The sequence below is a fragment of the Dipodomys merriami genome, unplaced genomic scaffold (genome assembly GCF_024711535.1).
Source record: "Dipodomys merriami isolate MVZ:Mamm:240054 unplaced genomic scaffold, mDipMer1.0.p SCAF_15, whole genome shotgun sequence".
NCBI classification, from domain to species: domain Eukaryota; kingdom Metazoa; phylum Chordata; class Mammalia; order Rodentia; family Heteromyidae; genus Dipodomys; species Dipodomys merriami.
In genome coordinates, this window is record NW_027202826.1 from 8224507 (window position 1) to 8251570 (window position 27064).

The window sequence follows — 27064 nt, forward strand, 5'->3', positions numbered from 1 at the left end:
TGCGGGGCTGCAGCGAGGAAAGGCCAGGGAGCCTCTGAGAGGCTTCTTGAGGCTGAGCTGCTCCTTTTCAGACAATGCCTGCATGGGCATCAGCAGGTGCTGTGAGCCTTGAACCAAAACTCAGAGGAACAGAGTGGCAGGGTGCCCTCACCTCCTTTCTCCAGATAGAAACTCAAGAAGTTGCTGAGACTGCTTTAAAAACAAAAAGGAGACCACACTCTATATTGGGCCATCAAGCACCGTTCTCTAAACTTCTTGTGCTTATCTCGTCCATGGTAAGCTTCTTTAATTCTTAAAGATCAACTAAACGAAAGCAAGGCCAAGCGCTGCCTTCCTTGCTCAGGGCGATCCTGTCCAGGGTCAGCTTTTTTGATAATCAGTATGTCGAGTTCTTTGCCTCTTCAGCTCTGCTGTCAATACCTCTTTTATTCATGCTTAAAACCATTTTAGGCATGACCTCTATTGAAGAGAAATTCTATTATAAACAATGTCTGTATTACTAACTAGGAAAAAGGAACACAAATCTGGCAGGAACAATCCCTCCCTGGGATTCTAACATTGCCTCCTGGCCTCTGCACCTGCAAATCTGGTTCACATACTGTCACAATCACAGAACCAATAAATCACCCAAACCATTCTACATATGAAGTGACTTATCCACCACACAAAACACCCTATGTGGTTGTTACGTTTTCACAACCACCCTCATACTGGCCCATTCATTAATACTGCCTTATGTGGATCAATTTTGATTTAATATCTTCCTGGGTTTATTTCTACTTGAATCAGGAATGCACAGGCGTAGCTGCTGCTCTGATGTTCCTAGAACTAGCACTGTGTACCCCTTCTTCCTAGCCCCCAAAGCAGCTGAGATTCCTGCTGCTGCTCCTGCTTCCTGGGTCTGGGATCTTTCTCTCACCCCATGTGATATATCTCCTTCCAGAATGGAGAGGGAACCCAATATGGCCACCGGAATAGTTCCTGTGAAGGGAAGCCATGGATACATATTGGAAGGACTTGGATACCAGAATTAGGAGCTGGTTTTAGAAATAATCTGTATTTTTTTTAAAGCCAACTTCACGAGCTTATTATTGTAGTTGAGGCTCAGCTCTCCAAGGCTGGTTTGCTTGAACAGTTTGAAAACTTCCAGGAAGCAATAGTTGTATATTTCAGAGTCTCCATTCAGAAATGTGAAAATGGACTTGCTAGCACATAGGGTGGAAGGGGTGGGGGGACATGGCAGGAAGTGGTTAGGAAGGGGTAGAGAACCCCTGCGTTGCATTTCTATGTCTCTAATAATAGAACCCTAAACTCCAGCTTCCTCATCTGCAGGGCGGGAGCTGGGGAAGAGGAAGACCTCTCAGAATCTGTCTGTGTTCCTGGGCCCCAGAGCAGACAAGAGACACCCTGAGGGACTGCTCATTCTTGGTCCCAGGGCCAGTGGGCTTTAGTGTTGTGCCCCGTGTCGTTCTGGGGATAGAAAAAGACACGCACAGACCACTCTTCTCAGGCATTGGCAGAAAAAAGTGATCAACCCCTTGCTTCTAAAATCTGGTAACAGGGCTCTAGCTGGAGGGTCAGGCTCAGCTCAGCTTGGGCTCCGGAGAGCTGCTCTTTTCCTTCCATTTCTCTACTGACATTCTCACATCTTCTGCTGTAGTTTCCTTTGCATGCAGCTAAAGCCCAGCAGGATTTCAAATGAAAGAAACAGTACTGTGACAGGAAGGAAGGAGTGGGTCTAGAGAAAAGGAGAAAGGCATCTTTTATAGCTTTAATTTCTGAGAAGCACATCTCTCTCCTCCCTTGCTTCTTCCTCCTCCCTCCCTCCTTACTTCTCTCCCTACCTCCTTCTCCCCCTCCCTTCTTTCCTACCTTGCTCTTTCTCTTCCTTCCTTCCTTCCTTCCTTCCTTCCTTCCTTCCTTCCTTCCTTCCTTCCTTCCTTCCTTTCCTTCCTTCCTTCCTTCCTTCCTTCCTTCTCTCTCTTTCGTTCTTTTTTCTTTCTTTCTTTGTCCTGGGGCTTAAACTCAGGGCCTGGGCACTGTCCCTGAGCTTCTTTTTTTACTCAAGGCTAGCACTCTACCACTTGAGTTACAGCGCCACTTCCAGCCTTTCCTGGGTATGTGGTACTGAGGAATCAAACCCAGAGCTTCATGCATGCTAGGCAAGCACTCTACTGCTAAGCCACATTCCCAGCCCCTACCTTCCTCTTTCTAAGGTAGGTATGAGCTGGGGACAGGTCAGGACCGCATGCAGATCAACTGAGAGGATAGGAAAGATTTTACTCCAAAATGTTTTGGATTTTGTTTTCAAATGCTCTACCATCACCCTTATTTCCAAAGGAGTGAAGACGTGGTTAGGCGGCTGGAGACGCCTTGCTTTGCTGGGACAAGGGGTGGCACTGGAGAGCATCTGAAAACACTTTAATTCAGTTCAATTCACAATTTGAGTTTTACAAATCGCCTTACATTAAAGGTCAAGAACCACATTGTCTTTTTTAATTTTAAAAAACAAACATAGTAAAACTACTTGTGCTTCTTTTCTCAAACTGAAACTAAAAGCAGGGCTCCAAAAGAAATTGTAAAAGGACAAAAGAATGCAAAACGCTTTGTAAAATTCACATTTACAGAATAATGAAGTCCATTCAAACCACGCCCCCCCAAAAAAAGGGAAAAGAAAAGCAGTATATATTACCACAACAGACAATTAAACTTGGTTAATTCATTAACCGGAAGTGCTTATGTTATAACCTGAACTTAAGGAAAATATCAATTTCCAGTTTGTTCCTTACAGACTCACTACTTGCAATGACTTCAAATCTCAAAGTAAACTGTCTCTAGTAAGTTGTTGTTGTTATTTTTTTAACCCCAACCCACAAAACCTACCCTGTATGTACAGATGCTATCAGCAAGGTTTGCATTGTGTACTGTGCCAAGCCTTACTTACAAGTAATTTCAGACAAAGGTAAAACGCCTGTGTGCCACAGGCTCATGAAAGGTAAGCAGAGTCTATGTACTAACAGCGACCCTTGTCTGAGCAGCAGAGTGATGCTGGGCAGGGCTCTAGGGCCAGCAACACAGATCTGAGTCTGCCACTCCCTGACTGTGCAGCCATAGCCAGTTCTTGCAGCTTCTCTGTGCTTCTCACTTATAAAATAGATGTATCAAGTGAGGCTTAAATGAAAGGACACCACACACACACACACACACACACACACACACACACACACACACACACACACACACACACACACACACACACACACACACACACACACACACACACACACACACACTCTCTCTCACTCACTCACTCACTCACTCACTCACGTACTCACATGTTTTGGGGGACAAGAAAGTGATATTCCCAACGTGTGTCAGTTTGCGATGTTGAGAAACAGGTGTCTCTGACCTCCTCCCATGCCCCCATTTCTTACCCCTCCCTCGAAGTGTAGGGAAAAGCTTCTCAATGTTCCCCCCTCTGCCTAAATAATGGCTCTACAAAAAGGGAATGCAATTGGCTTGTATGCAATCACTGATAATCCATCCACCAAGAAAGAGTCAATTCACATCACGGAAGAATCACACAGCACACCCACCAGCCAGCAAACGTTACCTCAAGTCACTGTCTCCCCAGTGTGCACACTTCCCTCTCCTAAAATTATTTACCCTTCCTGTAAGACTTCCCATCCTTTGGGCTGTCACCTGGCACTTCCTTGAGCTTCTCCGTTCACAGCACTCTCCTGTGTCTTCCTTCTGGGCTCTTTTCTCTGGTTAATCTATTGTTCATTTGATTGAATGAATCAAATGATCAAGCCATTATGGGTGGGAAGAAAATTCTTTTCATCTGGACAGTGCTTAGAACATAGCAAACCCTCAAAAATACTAGTCATCCATCCAATTATTCAACCAAGAGCTGCCACTCTCAGAATGACCGTTCTAGTCTAATTATCAGGGATGAAGCAATGGGGGAAAAAAAAGACATTAATCCTTCCCTTAATGGAATTCACGCAATTCATAACCTAACAGAACAACAGTATCTAGTAGTTGACTAGTGCTTAGTATTATTCGTTGCTGTTGCTAAGCCAGTGGGCCTCAATGGCCTCCTTAGGACATTTAACAACTTTTGGGATATTTTTATTGTCATTGTTTGGGAACCACATTTGTCGCTAGCATCCAGTAGACAGAATGCTAATAGTGACAGACATCCTGCCGGTACAGGACAGTCCACTAAAGAAAAACCCAGGCAGACCAACATGTCTACCGTGTAGCAGTTGAGAAACCTTGTTCTGAAGCTTACTGACCCCATTAAACACACATAGGCAGCAAGATTTGTAAGTTTTTACCCTGTCTTATTATTTTATTTTATTTATTTATTTATTTTTGGGTCTGGTCGTGGGCCTGAACTCTGGGCCTGGGCGCTGTCCCTCAGCTCTTCAGCTCAAGGCTAGTGCTCTACCACTTGGGCCACAGTGCCACTTCCGGCTTTTTTCTTTTTGCTTATGTGGTGCTGAGGAATCGAACTCAGGGCCTCAGGCATGCAAGGCAAGCACTTTGCCACTGAGCCACCTTCCCAGACCCTGTCTTATTATTTTATAATAACCAGTAGTAACTACAACACAGACTATGGTGATAGTATGAATATATACGTATTTCCAGTAATACAATATTTTACTATAGTAACACTTGCCTTCACGTTGTAATATTTTCATCAGAGTAGTATTCGTATTGTAGTAATATTCATATTAAAATTAAATGTAGATTTTTTTGAAACGTATCTTTTTAGGGTGTGCTTTTCAAAAACAAAAAGCAAAAACAAAACCCACCATATGATGGCGCTGAAAAAGTAGATGGCCCACTTTAACAAGCCATGGTGGTAGCTTTGTGCCACCTAGATTCTGAACTGCCAGAGATCTCTCCTGATCTTTATGCCAGCGCCACAGGAGTTGCTCTTTCTGGTCATCTGTGACGGCTTGGGTTGTGGCACACTCAGGATGCCAGGCCAGCGACCCTCTCACTGCCGGTGCCATGTTTGAGCAAATCCCTCCATTTCTCTGTGCTCTAGAGACAATGACATCCTCCCTAGCCATTCAGAGAGCTGCTGGCCCACAAGAAGAGCTTTGATTGAAAGAGTCCTGGAAGCCACACACCCTACTCCCAGCCCTCAGAGAATCCTGCCTCCTTCACCACCAGCACTGCCATGGCGTTGATAAGCGTCCCACAGCCCGGGACTGAAAGCTCAGTCCCCGGCTTGTGGCGCTACTGGTGGAATCTTTAGGAGGCAGGCCCAACGGAAGGTCTTCTGCTCATGGAGGGAATGTTCCAGAAAGTGACAGTGACAGCCCTTCCTCTTCTCTCTGTTACATCCTCACTGCCATTCTGAAGTGCCCCAAACAAAGGGGGCTCCAACACTGCAGGTGCAGCCTCACCGCTCTGTAAGATGGTCATCACAGGTATTTGTTACAGGAGTAGAAAAGGAACACACCAGCACCCAGGAATACACAGTGAGTGCTGCCAGCAGTGGAGCAGGGGTTTCCACCCGGGGTCCGACTCTGAAGTGCACTCTCTTTCTCAGTATGGGCCTCTTTTTTGGAGCTGTTGTTTATGGGACCTGGGACATTAACAGTCTTCCATGGCCAAACTGACTCTCCCCTTCACTTCTAAGAGTCATTCTGTTCTGAGAACAACTCTTGACTCCCTAAGTCCTAACAGTCTTAGTCCTTTCTTAGTCCTTCTTTTTCTAAAACAGATATTTAAGTGACATGGATTAAGATGCATTGTACTAGCTGCATGCCAGTGGCTTATGCCTATAATCCTGAGGATCATGGTTCAAAGTCCAGCTGGCTAGGAAAGTGTGTGAGACTCTTATCTCCAAGTAACCAACAGAAAGCTCCAAGTGGAGGTGTGGCTTAAGTAGTGGAGTACCAGCCTTTAGCAAATAGCTCCAGGACAGTGCTCAGACCCTGAAGTTAAGCTCCAGGACCAGAATACACACACACACACACACACACACACACACACACACACACACACACACACACACACACACACACGCACGCACGCACACACACACATGCACATGATGCTCTGTACTTACTTATTTTTTGTTGGTCATAGGGCTTGAACTCAAGGCCTGGGCACTATCCTTGAGCATTTTTGTTCAAGGCTAGCTTTCTACCACTGTGAGCCACAGCACCACTTCCAATGCTTTGTATTTATAAACTGACATGTTAAATTAAAACCCCTTTGTACAATTACTTAAAGTTAATAAACATTAAAATAAAACATAAAAACAACAAAAATAAATTACATCAATATTCAAGTTACCAATATAAAATGTATTATTCTGAAATCTGATTGTTTTTTGCCAAACAACATTTGGGAATAGGTTTACACTAGCACATATAGACCTCCCTTTGTTTTCATTAAATTGGAAGACTAGTCTGTAATTTATTTAATCATTTTTGAACAGATGAATATTTAATGTATTTCTTATATTCAGTCATGCTACAATGAATATTTTATGCACACATCATTTCTTACACTGCAAAAATATACTTGGATAAATTCCTAAAAGTGGAACTGTTGAGTCAAAGGGTAGGAGCCTTTTAACATTTTATTGAAATAGCTAAATTACTCTCCATAGGAGTTATACTAATTTATGTTCCCAGCTAAAATGCATGAGCTCACCACTGAGTTTGACTTTATTTCTATATGCTCATAAAATAATGCCGTAAAATGTTTTATTTTTGCCTATCTGTAAAAAGAAGTCTCATTATATTATAAATTTCTCTTAGTATGATTGGAGTTAGGATCTTTTCATGTGTTCAGGAAACCAGGTATATTTCTTCTCTTCTGTGAGTGTTCTAACCACCCATTTTCTTTTCTACTGAGTTGGTTTCCTTCCTTATAGAATTGTTAGACCTCTTGATTTGTAAGAGAAATTATTTATGAGTTATAAGCATTCTTTCTAAGGTTAGTCTTGCTTGCCACTGTAGCAATTTTGATTTAATAGTGCTGATTTTCTTAAAAAGATTTTTGCCTCTATATCTTTGGGTGTATTTCATATGTAAAAGACTTCTTAGAGAGCATTTTAAAAATTCCCTATTTTCTTTTAGTGCTTTTGTGATTACTTTTCAAAGTTTAAACCTCTCAAGCACCAGAACTTATTTTGGTGTACAGTGACTAGAGTTTAGACTCAACATTCTTATCCAGATGTTTGTACAGCTGTCACAAACTTTTTACTGAATAACTTATCTTTGCTCCTCTGATCTGAAGTGCCAAACTTTATTATATATTTATTCTGGACTTCCTGTTGATCTGTCTGACAATCAAGAAACATACGCTACAAACTATTTTAATTATAATAGTGGTGTAATATGTTTTACTACCTAGTAGGGCTAATTCTCCAAACTGTCTTTTCTAGACTTTTCTTGATGTCCTTTAGGAACTCAAAATCATCAATTATTATTTCCTTTACGATTATGCTATACTTACAAGTTAACCTATCTTTAGCTTATATCTTTACGAGGTTGATTCTTTCTATCCATGAACACTGTACATTTTTGCATTAGGTTCTAGCTTTCTACCTTTTCATAAACTTTTATATTATTTTGAAGTTTTTTTCACTTTTTTGGAATTAGGAATGTATCAATACATGCCAGTGCTATCACACATATTATTTCTAAACAGATGCAGAAAAGTGTTAGCTATGGTTTTATGGAGGGAAAAAAATAAATTGATCATTTTTGTTTGGGTTTTAGTTTATATTTCCAATTCCAGAAACTTAGCAACTCAGGCTTGAGAAGGTCACTTAGGGTTACAGATGTACAACATACCTCCTTTTAATTTAAGCTAAGACATCCTATCCGCGTATGTATGTATGTATTATTTATTTATTATTTGGTACTGGGTTTTAAACTTGGGCCTTGTGCTTGCTAGGCAGATACTCTATGGCTGAGCTATGCTTTCAGCTTCCTCATATGTTTTGGCATGAATACATGTTACTAGATATTTAGAAACTTTGTTCCATGCTTGACTCATCATCAGTTTTGGGAGTAAGTAATTCTAGTGAGATGATACTATGTGTTAGTTATGTTGCGCAGAGTAAAACCACAAAGCTTACCTCCTAAGTTCATGCCAGCCTGAAGACATTTCTGAAGTCTGCAGGCAGGACAGTTCTTTCTTCGAATCTTATCAATGATACAATCATTTCTCCCGGCACATAAATAGTTGTGTTGCCCTAGATTTAATAATGAAAAACAATTGTCAAAACAATGACTTTTCCACTATTATGAAATGTTAATACACATAATCAGAATATGAAGCTATCTCCTGGTCTTGAAGTTCTTCTTGAAAACAGTCAAAGACAAATATGTTATGGATGGTGATGATTGGCTTAATGTAGCTGCAGCTGCAGTTTTACGAAGTATGACAATATATTAATTTCTGAGCACAAAGAGCACTTTCCAGCTGTGTCAGTGGCTCATGTCTGTAATTCTAACTATTTGTGAGGCTGAGGTCTGAGGATCTTAGTTCAAAGCCAGCCTGAGCAGATAACATGGAGAGACTACTATCTCTAGTTAATCAGCAATAGAACTAGAGGTACAGTACACATGATAATGTATCAGCCATGAGCTTTTAAAGCTCAAGGTATCCCAGTACTGGCATGCAATACCCCTACCCACAAACAAAAACAAACAAGTCCCAAGACAAACATAACCCCACACTTACCCCCCAAAAATATCCCAAGAGCCTTTTCCTCGACTATGTTTGCTACATGGATTCAGGCAATGGTGCAAATTTCCTTCAGACATCACCACAGGACCAATCCTATCCAATCACAAGCCCTGGTATAGCCCTTAACTTTCCATGCCTGCCCATCACCCATACTGGGTTGTTCCATTGGGAACATTTTCGAATTGTACATTTGGACATCTTTAATTCTCTCATACTATAAACCTATCTGGAATGAAACACAGATCAGATGTGGAAGTCCAGGCTTACCGAGTAGCATCTACTGGTAGACTACAAAATGGTAGCTTAGCTGTATCATTCATTATTGTACTAAAACCCAACAACAAACTTACTAAATACCCATCAGGTACCAGACAGTGGTGTAAATACTGGGGATGGGAGAATGAACAAGGCAGGTGAAAGTCTCTCTCAAACTGGGAGTGATGCATGCACACGAGGTCCTCAGAGAAATGTGTAACTGGTTAGACAGCACCAAGTGGGGGGAGGAAAATGAGGGGAAGGAGATTCACCATGAGGGGTTGGAATTCTAGCGTGCACGAGGAAGGCCTCACAGGAAGATGGTTTTTAAATAAATGTATCATGACCCTTTGGTCTAACTGTGGGACCTCTGGAGAGGCAGATATTCCAGAGGGAGGGAGAAGTCAATCAGTGAGCAGTAAGGAGTATGTGGGATGGAGGGACTGGACATGTCAGGAGACAGCAAGGCAGGTTGTGTGAATGAACAGAAAAGAATGCAGGATGAATGAAGGGAGATAAGGCCCCAGAGCCAACAGACTTTAGGGCCTGACGGGTCATAGCCAATGACTTCAGGTAACATTCTAAGCAAGAGGAGAAGCTACTGGACTAGATGGATCATGCTGGCTGCTCTGTCAAAAACTCACTGCAGTGGCCTAGGGACAGAACAGTTTGAGATGAGATATGGAGGGGATTACTGTCATCCAGGAGAAGGGGATAGTGGCTGGGGCATTGGGATGGTGTGAGACCTGGTCAGATCCTAGATGTATTCTGAAGATGAAGCCGTAGAAGAATCCTACCACAGGGGCAAGGAAATGATTATGCTTGCTGTCTTCACAAGAAGAAATGCATGCTAGAACTGGTAAAGGGACTTCCCAGAAATGTAGTGATGCAAGTATGAGTCCCAAAGCTCAATACTATCACTGTACATCAAGGCTAGAGGGTTTTCCACAGAGGGATGCTCAATCAAATGTGCTGGTGGTCTGACAGGATGGTGAAAACAGTCTTTGGAAATAAAAAGGAACATTCTTTTGAGTAAAACATACTTTCTCAGGCCAAAGCGCCACCGGCAATTGGCACTATGTACCTCTTGACGCATGAGATGGATACCCAACTTCAGGTATCTTCTATAACTTCCCACGCACAGAGTAAACTTTAAAGTCCACAGAAATAAGTAGGCATAATAATTTTTTTACTCCTATTTATGGGGAACCTCGATAGCATGAAACATCTGTAGAAGGGGCTGGTCTGATGTGGAGCTCTTTCCATTTCTGTGAATTGATAAGACATGTAATCACATCTCTGAGATTGTAGACATCCAAGAATGGGTGAAGTCACTGTCTGATATATACACTGGAAGTTCTTCTCTGAGTGTTCAAAAATGGACAATTCTGAAAGCTGGGGTTGTTCTATTAGTATCATTTCTATAATGAAGACCTTTAGAAAATTCTATGTTACTTTAACAACTGCACAGTGGTACAAACAGTCTATCAGTTCTACCAGTGTGGTTTTAGTGGCTTAAATATTAAATATTTAAATTCACCTACATAAATGTTTAATGTGTGCCTCATTCCGTCACCCAAATTAAAACAATAACAAAACAACAGATGCAACAAAAAATGAGATGCATCTAGAAGAAGAATTTCTGACAACATTCTTTTTAAACACTGTGCTCTCTCAGCTCTAAAAGAGCTAATCCAGAGTAAGCTACAGTTTAGACTTTGGAGGGTAAATCATTTTCTACAAAATACCAACCACAGGGTATACAACCAGAAGTCTGTGACCAGGTAGCTGTGATTGATAAGCCTTGAAAGACAAGCTGAGGAAGTCAGATTTCCTTCAGTTGGCTTGGGGAGATCACTGCAGATCCTGGCTTGCAGAAAGTCAGGTTTGAGCTTTAGGTTGTGGAGGATGTCAGATGAACAGCAGTAGGTGATACTATTAAGAGTCTATAATTCCACTGCTGAGCATTTACCCAAATGCCCACAAAGAAGGCCACACAAAAGCTACCTCACAACCATGTTCATTGCAGCATTGTTCACCATAACCAAGACATGGTATCAACCCAGATGCCCCTCCGTGGATGAATGGATCAATAAAATATGGTATATATACACAATGGAATTCTATGCTTCCATCAGAAAGAATGACATGCCCCATTTGTAAGGAAATAGAAGGACTAGAAAAAAGTCATATTAAGCAAAGTAAGCCAGAAACATAGGCTGCCTGGTTTCCCTCATTTGTAATCATTAGTGTATGTCTAGGATAGTTCTAACAGATAGCTCAATAGCTATGTATGACATTATAAAATGATGTTAATGGAAATGAACAACAAGATATGGAACCAGAGGTTTTTTCCCCCCCTTAGTGTATTTTATGCAGTTCTTTCTTTTTTCTTTCATTTCTCCCCTTGGGTTTACCCTGTTGTCACTGTTTGGATTTCAGTACCCTTTGTATTGTATTCAAGTTTATCTGATTTGGGGAAGGAAAGGGAAATCACAGAAATGGTGAGACACAGGACAAAGGGTGAACCAATGCAACAGCAATACTCATAAGACACTATGCTGGAAATGAACTTTACAACTTGAGGAAAAGGGGGCTGGGGGAGGGATAGCAGTAGAAATTGAGGGAGGAGGTAATAATGTTCAACAAGAATTGTACTCATTTCCTTACGTATGTAACTGTAACCCATCTGTATATCCCCTTTACAATAAAAAAAGAAATTCTAGAGATTAAAGAAGAAGAAAAATGACCATTTAAGTTATGCGTCCATTGTGAGAACAATTTTTATTTCTAGTGATAACAGAACTGCCTGGCCTAATAATAATCTGTCCACCCAAAGTGTGGGTGGAAGGTCTGCGGGTATCAGAAATGGCTTAAGGCTGGGCTGGCAGAAGGCTGAAGGTCAGAATAATATAGAAACGCTCCCAAACTTTTTTTTGGTAAATGCCAAAAGATAGATACATACAAAGACAACTATGGCACAGTGTCTAAACTACGATAAAAAGCAATTCTTAGAAGTAGTTACACACAATGGGGAGAATTATATTACAGGAGGGGAATCAAGGATAAAGTTTATCAAAGAATAATTTTCACCAAGGACACATTTTTATCAAAACCATTTTTTGAAAACAACTGAGACCAGAAAGAGTGTAATATCTTTAAAGACTGCCAACCTACAGTTCTCTTTCTAATAAAGTTCTAAGAAACTTCATTTCTTAAAACTAAAATAAAGTCATTTTTGGATAAATAATTTATTGCTAGCAGAGTTTATGGTAAAAGAGTTAGTCATGCTTAAAAAAATGGATGCCAAAAAGAAATTTGGACATACAGAAACGATGAAAATGGAAAATAGTAAATAAATGGTAATCTTTAAAGAAAATTTGTCCCTTAAATCATTTAAATGTCAAACAACCACTTCACACCAAAATAATAAATACGTACCTACAGACTCACATTTCTAATCCTAGCTACTTGGGAGGCAGAGAACAAGAGAATTATGATTCTAGGGCAGCCCTGGTATAAACAGTTCAAGAGATCCCACCTCAATCACTAAATTGCTAGGTGGGGTGGCATGTACCTGTCGTCCTCGGCCAGGAGCATAAGGGGGAGAATCACAGCCCAAGGCAGCCTAAGGAACAAACACCATACCCTATCTCCAAAACAATCGAAGCAAAAAAGACTAGGGACATGGTGATAGAGTGTCTGCCCAGCAAGCCTAAGGCCTTGAGTTCTAGCACCAGTACTGCCAAGAGAGAAATTAAATAAATACATACAGCATAACTGCCAGAAATACATATACACAAACTATTTTTCTTCATACACTAAGAACAGGATGAGATGCAAGTATAAACAAATTCAAGGTAGATTATGACAAGAAAATACCTTGTTTCCTCTAGAGCAATACAGTAGTTCTCAAAGTATGATTCCTGCATGAGCTGTATCAGAATCACCTTAGAACTTACCAGAAATTCCAATTTATAGTCTTTTCTTCAAACATCGTAACTCAAACACCCCAGGATAGGGCCTAGGAATCTGTGGGGCTTTTCCCCCTTTTATCACTATTTTTTTCATTTTTATTTTTTGCCTTTTGTCTTATGTATATAAGTTTATCTGGTTTGGGGAGGGGGAGGGGAAGTACAGAAAGGGTGGGCTAATTCGGCAGTGATGCTCTCTAGACATCATGTTGGAAATGAACTACACAACCTGGAGAGGTCCAGGGGTGGGGATGGGAAAAACTGAGAGAAAATGAGAGAGGGAGTGACACTGTTCAAGAAGAAGTATACTCACTACCTGACCTTTCAACTTAGCCCCTTTGCATGTCACCTTTACAATAAAAAATAAACAATATTTTTTTTTTTTTTTTTGTCGGTCGTGGGGCTTGAACTCTGGGCCTGGGCGCTGTCCCTCGGCTCTTCAGCTCAAGGCGAGCGCTCTACCACTTGAGCTACAGCGCCACTTCCAGTTTTCTGGTGGTTTATTGGAGATAGGAGTCTCATGGTCTCTCCGGCCCGGGCTGGCTTTGAACCGCGATCCTCAGATCTCAGCCTCCTGAGTAGCTAGGATTACAGGCGTGAGCCACCAGCGCCCGGCAAAAATAAACAATATTTTTATTAATAGTTGTAAAAAGGAGGTACCATTCAACAAAGCAGTTTGTGAATAAAATGCATCGTGATCAATGTCACTCATTTCAACATTCAGAATCTGTGTTTTAGAACCATAAATAGGACAGATTAAAACTCGAGAAACACCGTCCTGAAACAATTGCTGGAGAAATAATAGTAAGAAACATACCTCAAGAGACAATAATGGTATAAAAGAGAACACTAAACCAAATTTAATCTCAAAAAGACATAACAAGAAAAACAAATGAACAAATAACAAAAAGTAAAGGTCAAAGATACAAATCCAAGAATAACAATAATTCCATTAAATGCAAATGATCTAAACACTCAAAAGTCAAAGATGTAGACTAGATTCACAAAGCAAGACTAAGATGCACTAGGATGCATTTTAAATAAAATCAAACAGGTTGTCAGTTAAAGGATGAAAAAATGCAAACAACACAACTGGTAAGTATACAGAAAATTGTTTTTTTTTACTTTTACATTAGACAAAGAAAACTAAGACAAAGAATATTGAAGTTTAAAGAAGATCACTTCATTCTGGTCAAACTGAGATATAACAATCCTAAATATGTAGGTATATAATATAGCAGAGTTTCCAAATATACCAGGCAGAAACTGATTAAAACTGGAAGGAAGGAGATATACTAGCAACCTGGTTGGAAAATCAAAAATAATATAGAAGAGCTAAACAATTCCCCCTAACATTTTGACTTATTCACGTTTAGGTCACACAACTACGACTGTACAATCAACGTTTTTTTTCAAGTCCATGTGGAATATTTACATGAGAGAATGGAACCCAAATCTAGGAAGCACGCCTCCAAAGGAAAATGACTGAAATCATACATGATGTATTTTATAACCACAAAGGAATTAAATTATAAAAGTGTATAAAAAAGATGTTTAGGAGACCCAAATATTTGAAAGTTAAGCAACATATCTATAAACAATTTATGGGTTCAGGAAAAATTGTAAGAGAAATGACTAAATATTTCAAATTAAAAGAAAGTAAAAACTCAACATATTAAATATACTGGATACAGTAAAAGTATGAGAAGGGAAGAAATATTTAAAACTTATGACTTAAGATTGTACTTTAGAACTTAGAACTCCGAACCTCCAAGGAAATAATTCACAAAACATTAAAGAATAGAAATCAATAACAAAGACTTAAAAAAAAGACATTGGACAGATTCTAGAAGAAAACCAGAGTAAGTTGGTTCTTGGTAAAGATGAGTAAATCAGGAAACTGCAATGATCTGTAAATTCTGTGATTTTCTCACTTCAACCTAGGATGACAGAGCAGTCGCCATATTGGATTATGTCCCTCTCACCCTGATTCGTTCTAATGACTGAAGAAAAGGGACAGCTCATTCAACTGCTCACATCCAGAGCAATGACTCCACCTAACCACCAGGGGGCCAGGAACTAGAATCACCTTCTGCTAAGAAGATGAAGAACAAATTACACAGGGCTGCTCACTCCCTGAGGGTTAATTCAGTGATGGTCGAGGTAAGACCATAAAATCCGGCCTTCATAACCGAAGTTCCTTTCAGAAGTAGTAAGCCTTTTACAGGACTCCCTATTTTTTTGACAAATTTTAATAAATCAAAGTTGAGAGATGCTTACATAATGATGCTTACATTCAAAAATGTTAGTAAGAAGAGAACAGTGTCTAAAAATATATTTACTTTGTGAAGAAAAAAAGCATCCATAGACTATTGCAATAAAGAACAGAAGCACAAAGCTGGCTTCAAGCAAGACTCAAAATAAAGTTCAACAGTATTAGCAATATTAAATCATCTATCATCTCTTTGGGAAAAAAAGGGTAAGAAAATTCAAAGAACAGTTGATTCTTAATTAAATATGAGTAAAGAACTTCCTGCGGGCGCAGAGTATCACATGGGTAGGAAGGCCTCCTTGAGAGGTAAAAGGTCCCACTTGAGATAAGACAAATACCATTAACTGCTTATTCCATCTTCAACCCTTACATTTTTCTAAAAGCTCACAAGGACATGAGAGTGTTGAACTATATCCTTAGAGTAAACACAGGCCCCAAAGCTGAGACTTTCCAATTTGTATGCAGCTCTGCCAAGCACTGTAGACTAGGGCCCAAGACTGTAAGAATAACGTAAGATTCTGGAAAATTATTACATTCTTACATTGTTGCTCTTAGTATCTCCTGTCTTTTTTTCCCCCCAGGATTATTTCTTATTTTTAAAAGTAAGGAGACAGGCAAGCTCAGGAGACTGAATTCCTAGGTGGAGCCTAGTAGAAGGGAGTTAGATTCCCCGGGGGACATGCCCTTGAAGGCGATATTGAGACCCTCAACGCTCACCCTCCCCGCCCCACTGCCTTCCTGCTGCCTTGAGCTGAGCAGACCCCACCACGTACTCGTCATGCAACTGATGAGCTGCCCTGCTGCTGGCCCAATGCAACAGGGCCAAGTTGCTGCAGACTGCACTCTGTGAGATCCTGAGCTGAGACACAGGCTTCCTCGTTTAGGTTAGGTTATTTAAGGCATTTTTATTTCACAGTGATAGAAAACTAATACACTCTCTTCTGGTTTCAGACTTACAGGTAACACCTGTTCAATGCGTAATATTTCTAATCTGAATAGCTCTAAACTTCAAACCTACAATGTTCACAAACCACTCATCACATCCCTAATGCTATAGATCCCCGCTTCGGAGTCTCCTTAGGTTCTCAGTTTGTAGGCCATATCCAGTTGTGTGGTAAGGGTTATTCTTGACTTGCACCACATCCCCATTCTCCAGGCAGTGCTGGTGCCACTGTCCTGATGATTCTTTTGCCTGAGTTTCTCTTGAATCCTATCTATGCTCATGAGTACTTTCTTTCCTCTCTTTAGGCTTCCTTGGGTCAACGCCTGAATTGTGGACTTTGAACCTTGCTCCATCTTCATGACATGACATCAGACAACGTCTTCTGTGTTTTTGTGCCTGTTTCCTGATTTTTAGATAGGAGCTATGGAAGCTCCTACCTCATGAGTTGTGATAAGGACCACGCCATATCATATGCCTCTAACAGTATATGGTACACAGAAAGGATTCAATGAAAGCAGTCACTGTTATTGCATTATGGCTATTATCATCATTACCAAAGATTACCACACATTATCAGGATTACTTCATAGGCTGGTAACTAGGCAGCCTGATTCTACCACTTGCCACGTCTAGGGCAAATCATCATTACTTCTCTGTCAGAATTGGGGTTTGAACTCAGGCTCTCACAAAACATGTGTTTTGCTTGTGTCCCTGCCTCAGTCCTATTCAAATGATGCATAACTTTCCAATCGCTTTTTAAAATAATCCAGTCTTCCACACGGCACATGATCTCACTTATATGCGGATGTTAAATTCAAAACACAACAGGATATGACAAAGTAAAGAGGACTCAAGAGACAAAGGACCTCTTCTTAATTTGTCACATCATTTTTAGATGACTCTATGTTCCTGACCACACATAGGGGATATGCAAGTGCATGTAAGAGGGAAGAACTAGGAGTGGGGCACAGCATCAGAGGAAAATGGGTGAAAGAAATCATCCCGTCTTCCATAGACCTTGATACATTCAGAAACAAAAAGGAGAGCTCCTCTGGTTGAAATGAACATAAGGGACTTTCCTGCTTGTCCTTCCACAGGATACTGGGGGCTCCTTGAGGCCAAGTTTTATCTGTCTTGGTTAGGGTGAGCCCACCCAGTGATGGCCCGGAACACAGATCTGGATCTGGCATTATTGTGCCGACCGGCACAGGTCCTCATTCCCAGAACTCTCAAGTCCAAGGTCTTCAACACCAAGCTCAAGGCTGCAGAGGGCTCATGGGGCACAGGGAGAGGTGGGCAGGGCAGAGCTCAGACCTGGGCTAGGAAAACGTACTGCAGTTTCAGAAATAACTGCTGTTTGGATCAAAGCGACTGTTGGCGCTTTTACTTTTGGTTTAGATGTCACTATTCTTGCTGTGAAAGACAGCTTACTTTAACAAAACGAAAACACTCAGGTGATTGGTCCTTTTATATTTGTATTGCTAATGACAGGTGTTGATCTATAGTTAGTCCTGACACATAAACTCACCTAACTTACAAACACCCTAAAACTACAGATGAGGGGAACAGCGTGTAGCCCAAGTCCCCATGCTGTCTGATCCTAGCCACCTTCAGCCCAAGTAGTAGCCGCATTGGTGACACCTCTTCCCCATTATCTCTTTCTTTTTACTTCCTGCTATGTAACAGCTGTATGGTATTCATGTGTCCGTAACACCTTCAGAGACACACCCCATCCCCATCCCTTCAGTGCTCTGCTCCTCATGCTACACCTGGAAAAATACTCTGTCTTCAAGAAGCACAGCTCAAAAGCAGAGTTGGTACCCTTTTATCTGTCAGAATTAGATATGAGGAATGCCAGATTCTAGAAACCCTAAAGCTGTGGGTGAACACTTAGGAGAATCCTGGGGTATCAGGATTTGCAGAAGGTCTATACTTGGACCACCTTGACCTTACAAGCAGTCATTTAGCCAAGCGAGGGATTACAGCACTTCCAGGCTGGACAGAGGGCTGCAAATTCTATGCATTAAAAGCCCGATGCATGCATGTCGCGCTGAAAGCATCAGGCCTGCCTGCAGTATGTAAGAGCACGCTGCACACAATACCGACCCTGTCCCATTGCTCCTGGAGAAGCCTCTCGAAGGCCTTGCCTTGAACTCCCTCCACAGGACGCATCCTCTACCCTTGAAATGCCCTCTCTAAAAGAGGAAGCTCCAGGTCACTCTCAGTCAGGTCTTTTCTAACCTGTTTACTTACTACCTTCACAAGTAGACTGGAGAAAAGGAATATGGCTGCTTGTCTTGGCATCTACTCTGCCCCTCGAGTGTGGGGAACTCGCTCAGAGAGCAGCTCTGCTGCCTCTGGGATTGGGGTGTGGGGGGAGAGGGAGGCCATGTCTAATCCAGGCATGCCTTCTTCTCAGTGCCTAACTCTGGAGCTCAAGTTACAAGACCTTTCTGCTTTGTCTGAAATCATTTCCTTCCATGTATTTACCCACGGAAGGCTGACATTGTGCCTTCTACCAGTCACCTTTTTTGTTTTCCAATTTGGTCAGAATGTAGGAGGACCACTGAACAAGTCTATCAGGGATGAAGGGAGAGACGGGCAGCGAGTCATTAGATTCAGATCTCAACAACTGGGATGCAGGCAGCAGGAGGTGCTGAGCCCGAATCCTGCCACAGGGTTCCAAGGCTGCTCCTCAGCCCAAGTCCCCCTTGGTCTTGCTCCTTGCTGCCTCAGCCTGCATTATAGGAATGCAAATGTTGGGGTGCAAAGCTCTCGATGACAGTTGAGGCATATTTTAAATCATTTTGTTGGTGTTAGTTTGGTTTTCCTTTAAAAAAAAAAACAAAGAAATTTTACCACTCATCCCAGTTTGCCTTTACGATATAATTTTTATGCTTATCATGTTAGGTGAAATAGAATTTTCATTTTTCACACCTTGTAGCTACACGCAAGATTAACTAAGAGACAGTAATTTATAAAACAGTTTAATATTTATGACCAGCTGAATGATCTATTGCTTCATAATCAGTTCTGTACCCAAAGTCAGCAAATCTGATGGTTGCTTGGTGATGCTATCCATTCAAACATGAGAACTAAGCATTGGGGCCGGGCATCAAACTTGTTAAGAATTCTGTTCCCTGAACTCCAGATGGGCGCTCTGAAATAGCCACACCTCCTGTACAACATTTCTCTGCTTCAAAAAGTCATTTACTGGCAACATCAGAGATGCAACTTCCCCAAGTCCTTTTTGCTTCACTCTCATTTTCGTGTTTAAAAGCCCATTTGTTGTCCTTCTGGAGTATGATTTTTTCCCCCCCTAAAGCAGTTGACAACTGCCCAGCCTGTGTTTGCAGTCACTATTTTGGGCAACATCACATGTCACTTACATAACCTTGTTTAACTGCTCTTGAACTGGTTCAAACAACCTGGGAAACAGATTAGGGCTGGCCCTGCAAATTCCCGCACTGCAGAGTTGGATGGGCTGCCTTGCAATGCTGCCCGGAGAGCGCGATGGGCCCAAAAGAACTGGTTATTCATTGTCAGGGCCAAATACAACATCTGATAATTAACTTCCTCTGCTCAGTTCCAACCAGTCCGCTCTGCCCATAAGAAACCACCGAACAATGAGCCCTTGCTGCTGGGCTTTCTGGGTAAGCCTGGACTGTATGCTTCAAAATGCCTGGGAATGGGGAAGAGGGAAGGAGGCCCTTCTTACCTTAAGCCAAGTTACACTTTCAGGACTCTGAGATTTTGACCTTAAAAGTCAGATTTGCATTTATCTTCTCCTGTTAAATGTTTTGGGAAGTTCCTCCCCCCCCCCGCCCCAGATAGGCACAACATTGCTGGATAAACCTCCTTCTTCATGTGAATCGTGTTAATTTTTTTTATTAAAGTATGCAACGGCTAATTATTGGCTAATTATTGTGACTTAGGTTTGAAATTATTTTCCCATAAAACATAATCAAAAGAAATATATGAAAAAAATCCAAGCTTTGTACCATGTTAACCTATGGAAACACTTTCTGGAAAAAATTATATTATGTCAGGCTCAGAGAGAGAAAGGGCCCATGTTTTCTCTCATGTGGAACTTAGACCTAAATTACAAACATATATGAAAACATATGTAGGGCTACAGTATATGCACATGAACACCAACAGACCAAACTACAGTTATGCAGGGGAGGATTCCAATGGTGTAACCCCTCCGAACAAATTACAGTTTAACAAAATATATACACAAAGCTGAGCTGTTTTGTCCAGAGGAGGGGAGGAGAGGGAAGAGGACTGATGAATGAAGGGTAGGAAAATAGTCATAATATCCAATGTACAAATGTGAACTTGGAACCAGGTAACTTGCGGGTATGGATGGGGCTGGGAGGAAAGATGCAGAATGATGGGAGGTGGTGATGATCAATGTGCATTGTACTCACAAGCTGACATACTGAATGTAAATCCTGTTGTACAACTATTCAAAGATCATAAAAATAATTTTTTTAAAGAAGCACTTACTGGGGCATGTTGTAAGAAAAGATAAGTCAGTCAGTTAGAGGCAAGAATGAGGAATATCTTTTTCTCCCAAAGTGGCAAGTTACGTCTCACACACAGTCAGCACTAGGAATTTCACATTGCTGTCCTTTACTATGAAAAAAAAAGTCTGTTATCTGGATAAACTAGCAAGCTATTTATGGCAGTAGGCAGCAAAATAGCATTTGTTGGATTCCTACTACACGCCAGGTACTTTATCTATCATAATTTAATACTTATTTTAAAGCACTATGGGGGAACCTTCGGAGATTGGCCATCTCTCCATTTTGATAATGAGGGGTAAATCAAGTGGCTGGTTTAGCTGGGATTTCTACTAGGAGCTCTTTTACAGAACATACTCTTTCTATTGGTCCACTCATACTAGAAAGAACCCTCTCTTAAGGATAGGGCAAGATGGTAGAGCAACAGAATCTATGAAGTGAGCTGCATGTCCTAGACTACCTTCTATAGGACAATCACAGGTTGACTCTTGGAAAGGAAATCCAGTCAGCCCAGGATCCCTGCAATTCCAGTGATGTGGCAAGTAGCAGGATGCCTAACTTGCTCACTGTCTAGCATGCCACTTTTCACCTGTTCCAAAGCACCTTGAAACCCTAGACATCGAAGCAGACACATGCACAGCCCTGCAGGGATGTGCAAGGATGTAAAAAGCCTTGTGTACTGGGTTCTCTGGGATTGGATTTCAATCATTTTTGCTCTCTCAAGACTTCAGAAGTAGAAATGAGGCCATGGAGGAGAGAAGGAATTCTGATTACCTACCCTGGCTTTAGACTACTTGTTGAGGTTGAAGGGTTTATTAGTTAAGGGGGTTCTCACTTGTCCTACTGAACATAGCCTAGCATAGAGTTAGACCAAGATGAACGCTAGCTGAACTCTGATAGAGATTTAGAACAAAAAGACAACTCATGATCACAATCTAACTTTCCCTAGAAAATGAATTATGAAATCAGCAAATATGAGACGGCACATACACGTGCAGTTAGACTCATCTGGATGGTAGAGGTCCCATAGGGCAAAAGGGAGAAGGCTTCCCTTCCCCATCCTTCCATCCACCCACCCACCAGCCTTCCCTGCAGGCAAGAACTACTATCAATTTCTCTGAGCCTTCCAGAGGTTTTTCTAGGATACATGGTTTAAAAAAATTTTTTTAACCACAGTAAATATGTCTTGTTTGTGAAGTTAGGCCTTATTAATTCAATATGTCTGTTTGCTCTTTTATTAAGTCAGCAGATAAATTATTGGTCGGCTATTACACGCTAGTTCGTGTGATCAGTGCTGGACAGAGAGGTAAAGCGGATGAGACCCCTGGGGGTCCTGAGAGGCTCGTGACCTGGTGTCAGGGAGAGGCTCCTAAGAAAATTCAACCCTGGGCAACAGCACATGAGCAAGTGCTGTGAGATCTCTGAAGAGGAAGCAACTGTCTTTACCACAGAGGCCAGTAAATGCTGCAGAGCTGAAGGAACATTGGATTTGTGTCTTGAGGAATGTTGGTTGGAGAGAGACAGAAGAGTTTACTAAACCAGAGACACAACCTATTGAAAAAAGCATCCTATACTCTAGGATGGTGAGCTCCCTGTGCCTGGAGCCTGGGCGATATGTGGGAAGGGAATGAAGGCTGAGGCCTCCGGGACTTGCTATGCTCAGTTCCACAGTCTGCACCCATGCTCAGATCCACAGTCTGCACCCGGGGCCTGAGAGGCGGGGAAGGGCATTGCAAGCCCATGTCTAATTTGTGGGTCAGAAGTTCTCTTCTCCTTGACAGCTCAGGGGTAGAGTTTCTGGAACAGAGGCCAAGGAACTGGTTAGGCTCAGAACCCAGGCCCTACTTTCCACAGCAGATGGAGAGGAAAGATCATTTCCAACAACCTCCTCATCCATGTGGTGATCTAGCCCCAAACCCAACTTCCTGCCTTGATGCTCAATCCCTGTCCAAGTGCGGAAAGCTGAGGCTTTCCTTCTGGCCTTTCGTGCACATGCTCCAGACTTTTCTAATTTTATAACTCAAAGGTACTGAATTCAGCCTCTTTGGTCCCGCCTTTATTTCACAAAAGCAGACACTGTGGATTGTGGGGTTTACCTCACATCATGTAGCTTTGTCAAAATGGAGCATACCTTCTGCCTTAACACCCAGTTATTTCTAATACAGATAGGGGTACTTACAACCTTGTTTGTTTGTACCTCAATTCCCAGGCATATGAGGAAAAACATAATATAAAAGGTAGATCTGCGCATGTGATAGAACTTTCACTGCTTAAACCAAATCTCCGAGACCATCAAGTGAAAAGGCCACTAAGGTTTACTTTGCTTGGCTCAAGGGTTCAGAGGATTCCATCTGTGGCCACCTTGTTGTTTTATGTCTGTGGACACACAGAGCATCAGGGTAGGCCCACGTGGCAGAAGAGGCCTGTTCATGTCACAGAAGCCAGAAGAAAAGAGAGAGGGAGGGAATGGGGTGGGGTACCATGATCCCCATCTGGGTTCACTTCCTCCCCTGCCCATGAGTTCACTTCCTCCCCTGCCCCATGAGTTCCTTCTTCCCTTGGGTATTACTTCTTAAAAAAAAAAACAACAACTCACTATTTCACATAGGCTGAGATTTGAGATCCACACTGGTAGTAAGGATGGCTGGAGAGGAGCCGTGAGAACTGTGCCTACTGTGTGGAGTAAGACAAGCCCTCTGCTGAGGTGGAGGTTGGAACCAGCATGAGATGGAAGGTGATCCACGTGTGTGGGGCGTAAACGGTACTCCAGGCTATTAGGCTAAAAGTACATGCTTATCCTATCTAGTAGGATGATTGTCCGGTGTCATTCCCCTGACCAAAACCATCAGTAGCTGTCCGTGGTGCTTCAGCTGGCCAGTGGTAATGTCAGGATTCAGATCTAGGCCTGACCCAGCAAGTCATTCAGAGGTTGGTCATGGGGCTTGAATTCTGGGCCTGGGCGCTGTCCCCGATCTCTTCAGCTCAAGGCAAGCACTCTACCACTTTGAGCCACAGCATCACTTCCAGTTTTCTAGTGGTTAATTGGAGATAAGAGTCTCATGGACTTTCCTGCCTGGGCTGCCTTTGAACCACGAGCATCAGATCTCAGCCTCCTGAGTAGCTAGGATTTCAGATATGAGACATTGGCACCTGGATAGAAAATTGTTTAGTTTTTGTTCACAGTTAATGCCCTGGACAAGAGAGATTCCTAATGTAGTTGGTAATTTAGTAATGGGCTTTGGATAAGACACTCAGACCCTGGCATTACTGGCCACACAAGGCTGAGTAAATCACTGAACTTGTATTTTCTCATCTATAAAGTTAGTGTCACAGAATGTATCTCATAGGGGCCTTAGAAAGATGAAATGGAATGGAATGTCTTTACAAAAAAGATATAAAGTCTGTGCACTGGTGGCTCATGCTTATAATCCTAGCTACTCGGCAGGCTGAGAATTGAGAAGGTGGTTCAAACTTGCCTGGGTAGAAAAGTTCAGGAGGCACTTATCTCTAATTAATCCCCCCCAAAGAAAAACTTGAAGTGGAGCTGCAGTTCAAGTTGCAGAGTGCTAGGCTCAAGCAAAAAGAAGCTCAGGCCCTGAGCTCAAGCGCTAGGACCAGCATGCACGCATGAGCGTAGAAATTTTCAATATGTATCCCAAGATAGGACAAAATAAAGAAGCAGGAAATTTACTCTCCTCTCCTTCTCTCACTACATCCCTAAAAGATTTTAAGAAGGGTATTGGTTTATAAATTGACGTTTATGTTACAATCATGAAACTGAAAAAGTATGTTAGAGAAATGTCCAGAAGTGAAAATTTTAAGTCACAGGAAAATTAGAGGAGATTGCTAGTCTTGATAAGCTATAACTTCCCTAGAAGAACATTAAAGAAATAAGGACTCTTAACACCTCAGATCAAGTTACAGGAAATAATGCACCGTATGAAGAATGGAGATAAACAAAATACAGCTTGGAGGCCAAAAATAGCCTCATTTTCCCAAGCTCTACATTCCATCTGTCAAAACAAGGTGGATGGCATTCAGCAGATACCGGAGAGGCCTTGCATACAGAGCTGGATTGATCCAATTGTTTTCTGAGGGACTTAATTTTATCATTCACAAAAATAATCAGCCATCAGTTCATGGAGCTTGTATAAATGTTTGCATAATGGAGACGTTGGCTATTATCATCAGCCCATCCCCTTCCCTTGTGGAAATTAAACTCGTCTCTACACAAGTACAAAACCCTGATTCGAATTTCCCTAAACCCTTCCCTGAGACAGAAATACCTCCTCACTTCGTTGAAAGCCGAGGGATGCAGCACACTCCTGAGAGCTGGGTACTGCAGCATTCAGGAAGCTGTACCAGAACACGATACACTACTCACAGTATTCTCATTGCATGCTATCCTTACTGTTCTTGTGGGTTCTAACTAGGAACGATGGCTTTGTTCCTCAGGTGGAAGTTGGGTGTCTGTGTGTCTGTTCTTATGAACATCAGAACATCTTCAAGGTGGAGACATCCACAGAGCCCCTGGCTTTAGCCACATGCAAGGCTCTGCAGTTCCACCTCCACTCAAAGAAATGCAGACAGAGCTAGCCCAACCTAGCAGTCCTCTTATTTAGTAACAGGCCAGTGCCTGGAGCACTAAGCCTGTGCTGAGACCCTGGTGTTTATGCCACATCTATAGTGAGCGCTACTATTAAGTGCTTGCCCAGAAAAAGTAGTCAGCCACTATTCTCCATCTATTGAAGAGACCTAAACATGAATGAGGTTCATTTGAATGACAAGAAAAATAAAAAAAGTACATTTTGACTCTAATTTTTAGAGACTGTATTAGGCAGAAAATAGCTTCTGATTTGGTCAAGTTTAGTCTCATGGTACATGCTTGATAAGAAGGAAAGAGTGGGGCTGGGAAGGTGGCTCAGTGGTAGAATGCTTGCCTTTCAGGCATGGAGCCCTGAATTTGATTCCTCAGCACCACATAAGTAGAAAAAGCCGAAGTGGCACTGTGGCTCAAGTGGTAGAGCACTGGCCTTGAACTGAAGAGCTGAGGGACAGTGCCTAGGCCCAGAGTTCAGGCCCCATGACCAACTTAAAACAAAAAAAAAAAAAAGGAAGAAGGACAGAATGTTTCTAGTTGCCTGGCTTCCTTACCTAGCATGCATGTTTACTGAGCACACAAAGCCACATCAGAAAAGATACCTGCTTGCAAGGAGTTCAGTGTCTAAGACAAGACGTGAAGAGTGGTTTTGAAGGCATGAAAAGCATTGTACAGTCACCGAGGAGGAAGGCATGAAGGAGGAAAGGAGAGGCAGACAGACACTGGACACGGGAGAGGTGTTAGTCAAGTAGTGAGCTTTCTCCTGGACCCTAGGAGCAGGGAAGGTGGAGGAAGGGGGCTTATGCTTCCCTTTTCAAGACCACACACATAGTGGTCTCCTCTCAGGGTCTCTGTACATGGGGGGGGGGACACATAGGACACAGGGGCTAGGGACACTGCAAGACCAGGCAGCCACAGGACACGGGACCCAGGATATGGGGCCCATAGCCCATGGGACCATCTATCTAAGACTCTGAGCAACCTGTACTCCAGCGTGTGTGCTGCACAATTCAATGAAGTCATGGAATCCACTTTAGAAGCAATGTAACAAAAATGTATTTTAAAAATATAGGACCCAATCCTAGGAAAAGCAGAAATTATTAGTGTCAAAGCCCAAGCAATGTCAAGGGTGAGAAACTGACCTCCAGGAACAACGGCATCCTTACCTACCTCGGGGTAACTTTGTCAAGAACAGCCTTCCACTTTGCTGTTTCTATTAAGTTAGAGCAAAGCATTATTATGGGACAGCTCCCAAGGGGATGGACTTTTGCTTATGTTCAGCCGTTAAGTCAGTACAGTTTGTCATTTAAGAAGGCCTAACCTTTGTGAGACAATCCTTCTACCTCAAAACACTCTTAATTCTATAATAGAATTTTGATGAAAGTTAACATAAAAATTTCTCCCATCAGGCATGCAAAAGAGGTCTCTGTCACCTGATTCTGTTAAGTAACAAAACCACAGCCATGGTGGCCAGTGGTACCATGTATTTCACCTAACACAGTCTCCTTATTCCTGGACTCACTGTCTACAGTTTGGGTAGTCTTTTGGGGGGTTATTTGTTTTACAGTATTGGGGACTGAATCTAGGCTCAAAGGCTGTCATCATTAAGCAATACCTCCAGCCCGGATTGTCTTGTCAACAAATAAAATAAGACAATAACTAGAAGATTTTCAAATATGGATCAGGGTATGGGGACTGTATTTGGCTCTGTGACCGCTTAGCTTTTCAGATGGATCATAGAAAAGGATCTATGAA

General features: G+C 42.0%; 1 protein-coding gene across 4 annotated transcripts in view; it reads right to left on the reverse strand.

The window, feature by feature from the left end:
• The window catches only part of Nr3c2 (nuclear receptor subfamily 3 group C member 2), a 239668-nt gene that overhangs the window by 56788 nt on the left and 155816 nt on the right, over nt 1–27064 (reverse strand). For all 4 annotated transcript variants that reach the window (XM_070022180.1, XM_070022182.1, XM_070022181.1 and 1 more), the window contains exon 4: nt 8123–8239. In XM_070022180.1, the coding sequence (XP_069878281.1) occupies nt 8123–8239 (117 nt within the window). The remainder of the gene's footprint in view (nt 1–8122; nt 8240–27064) is intronic.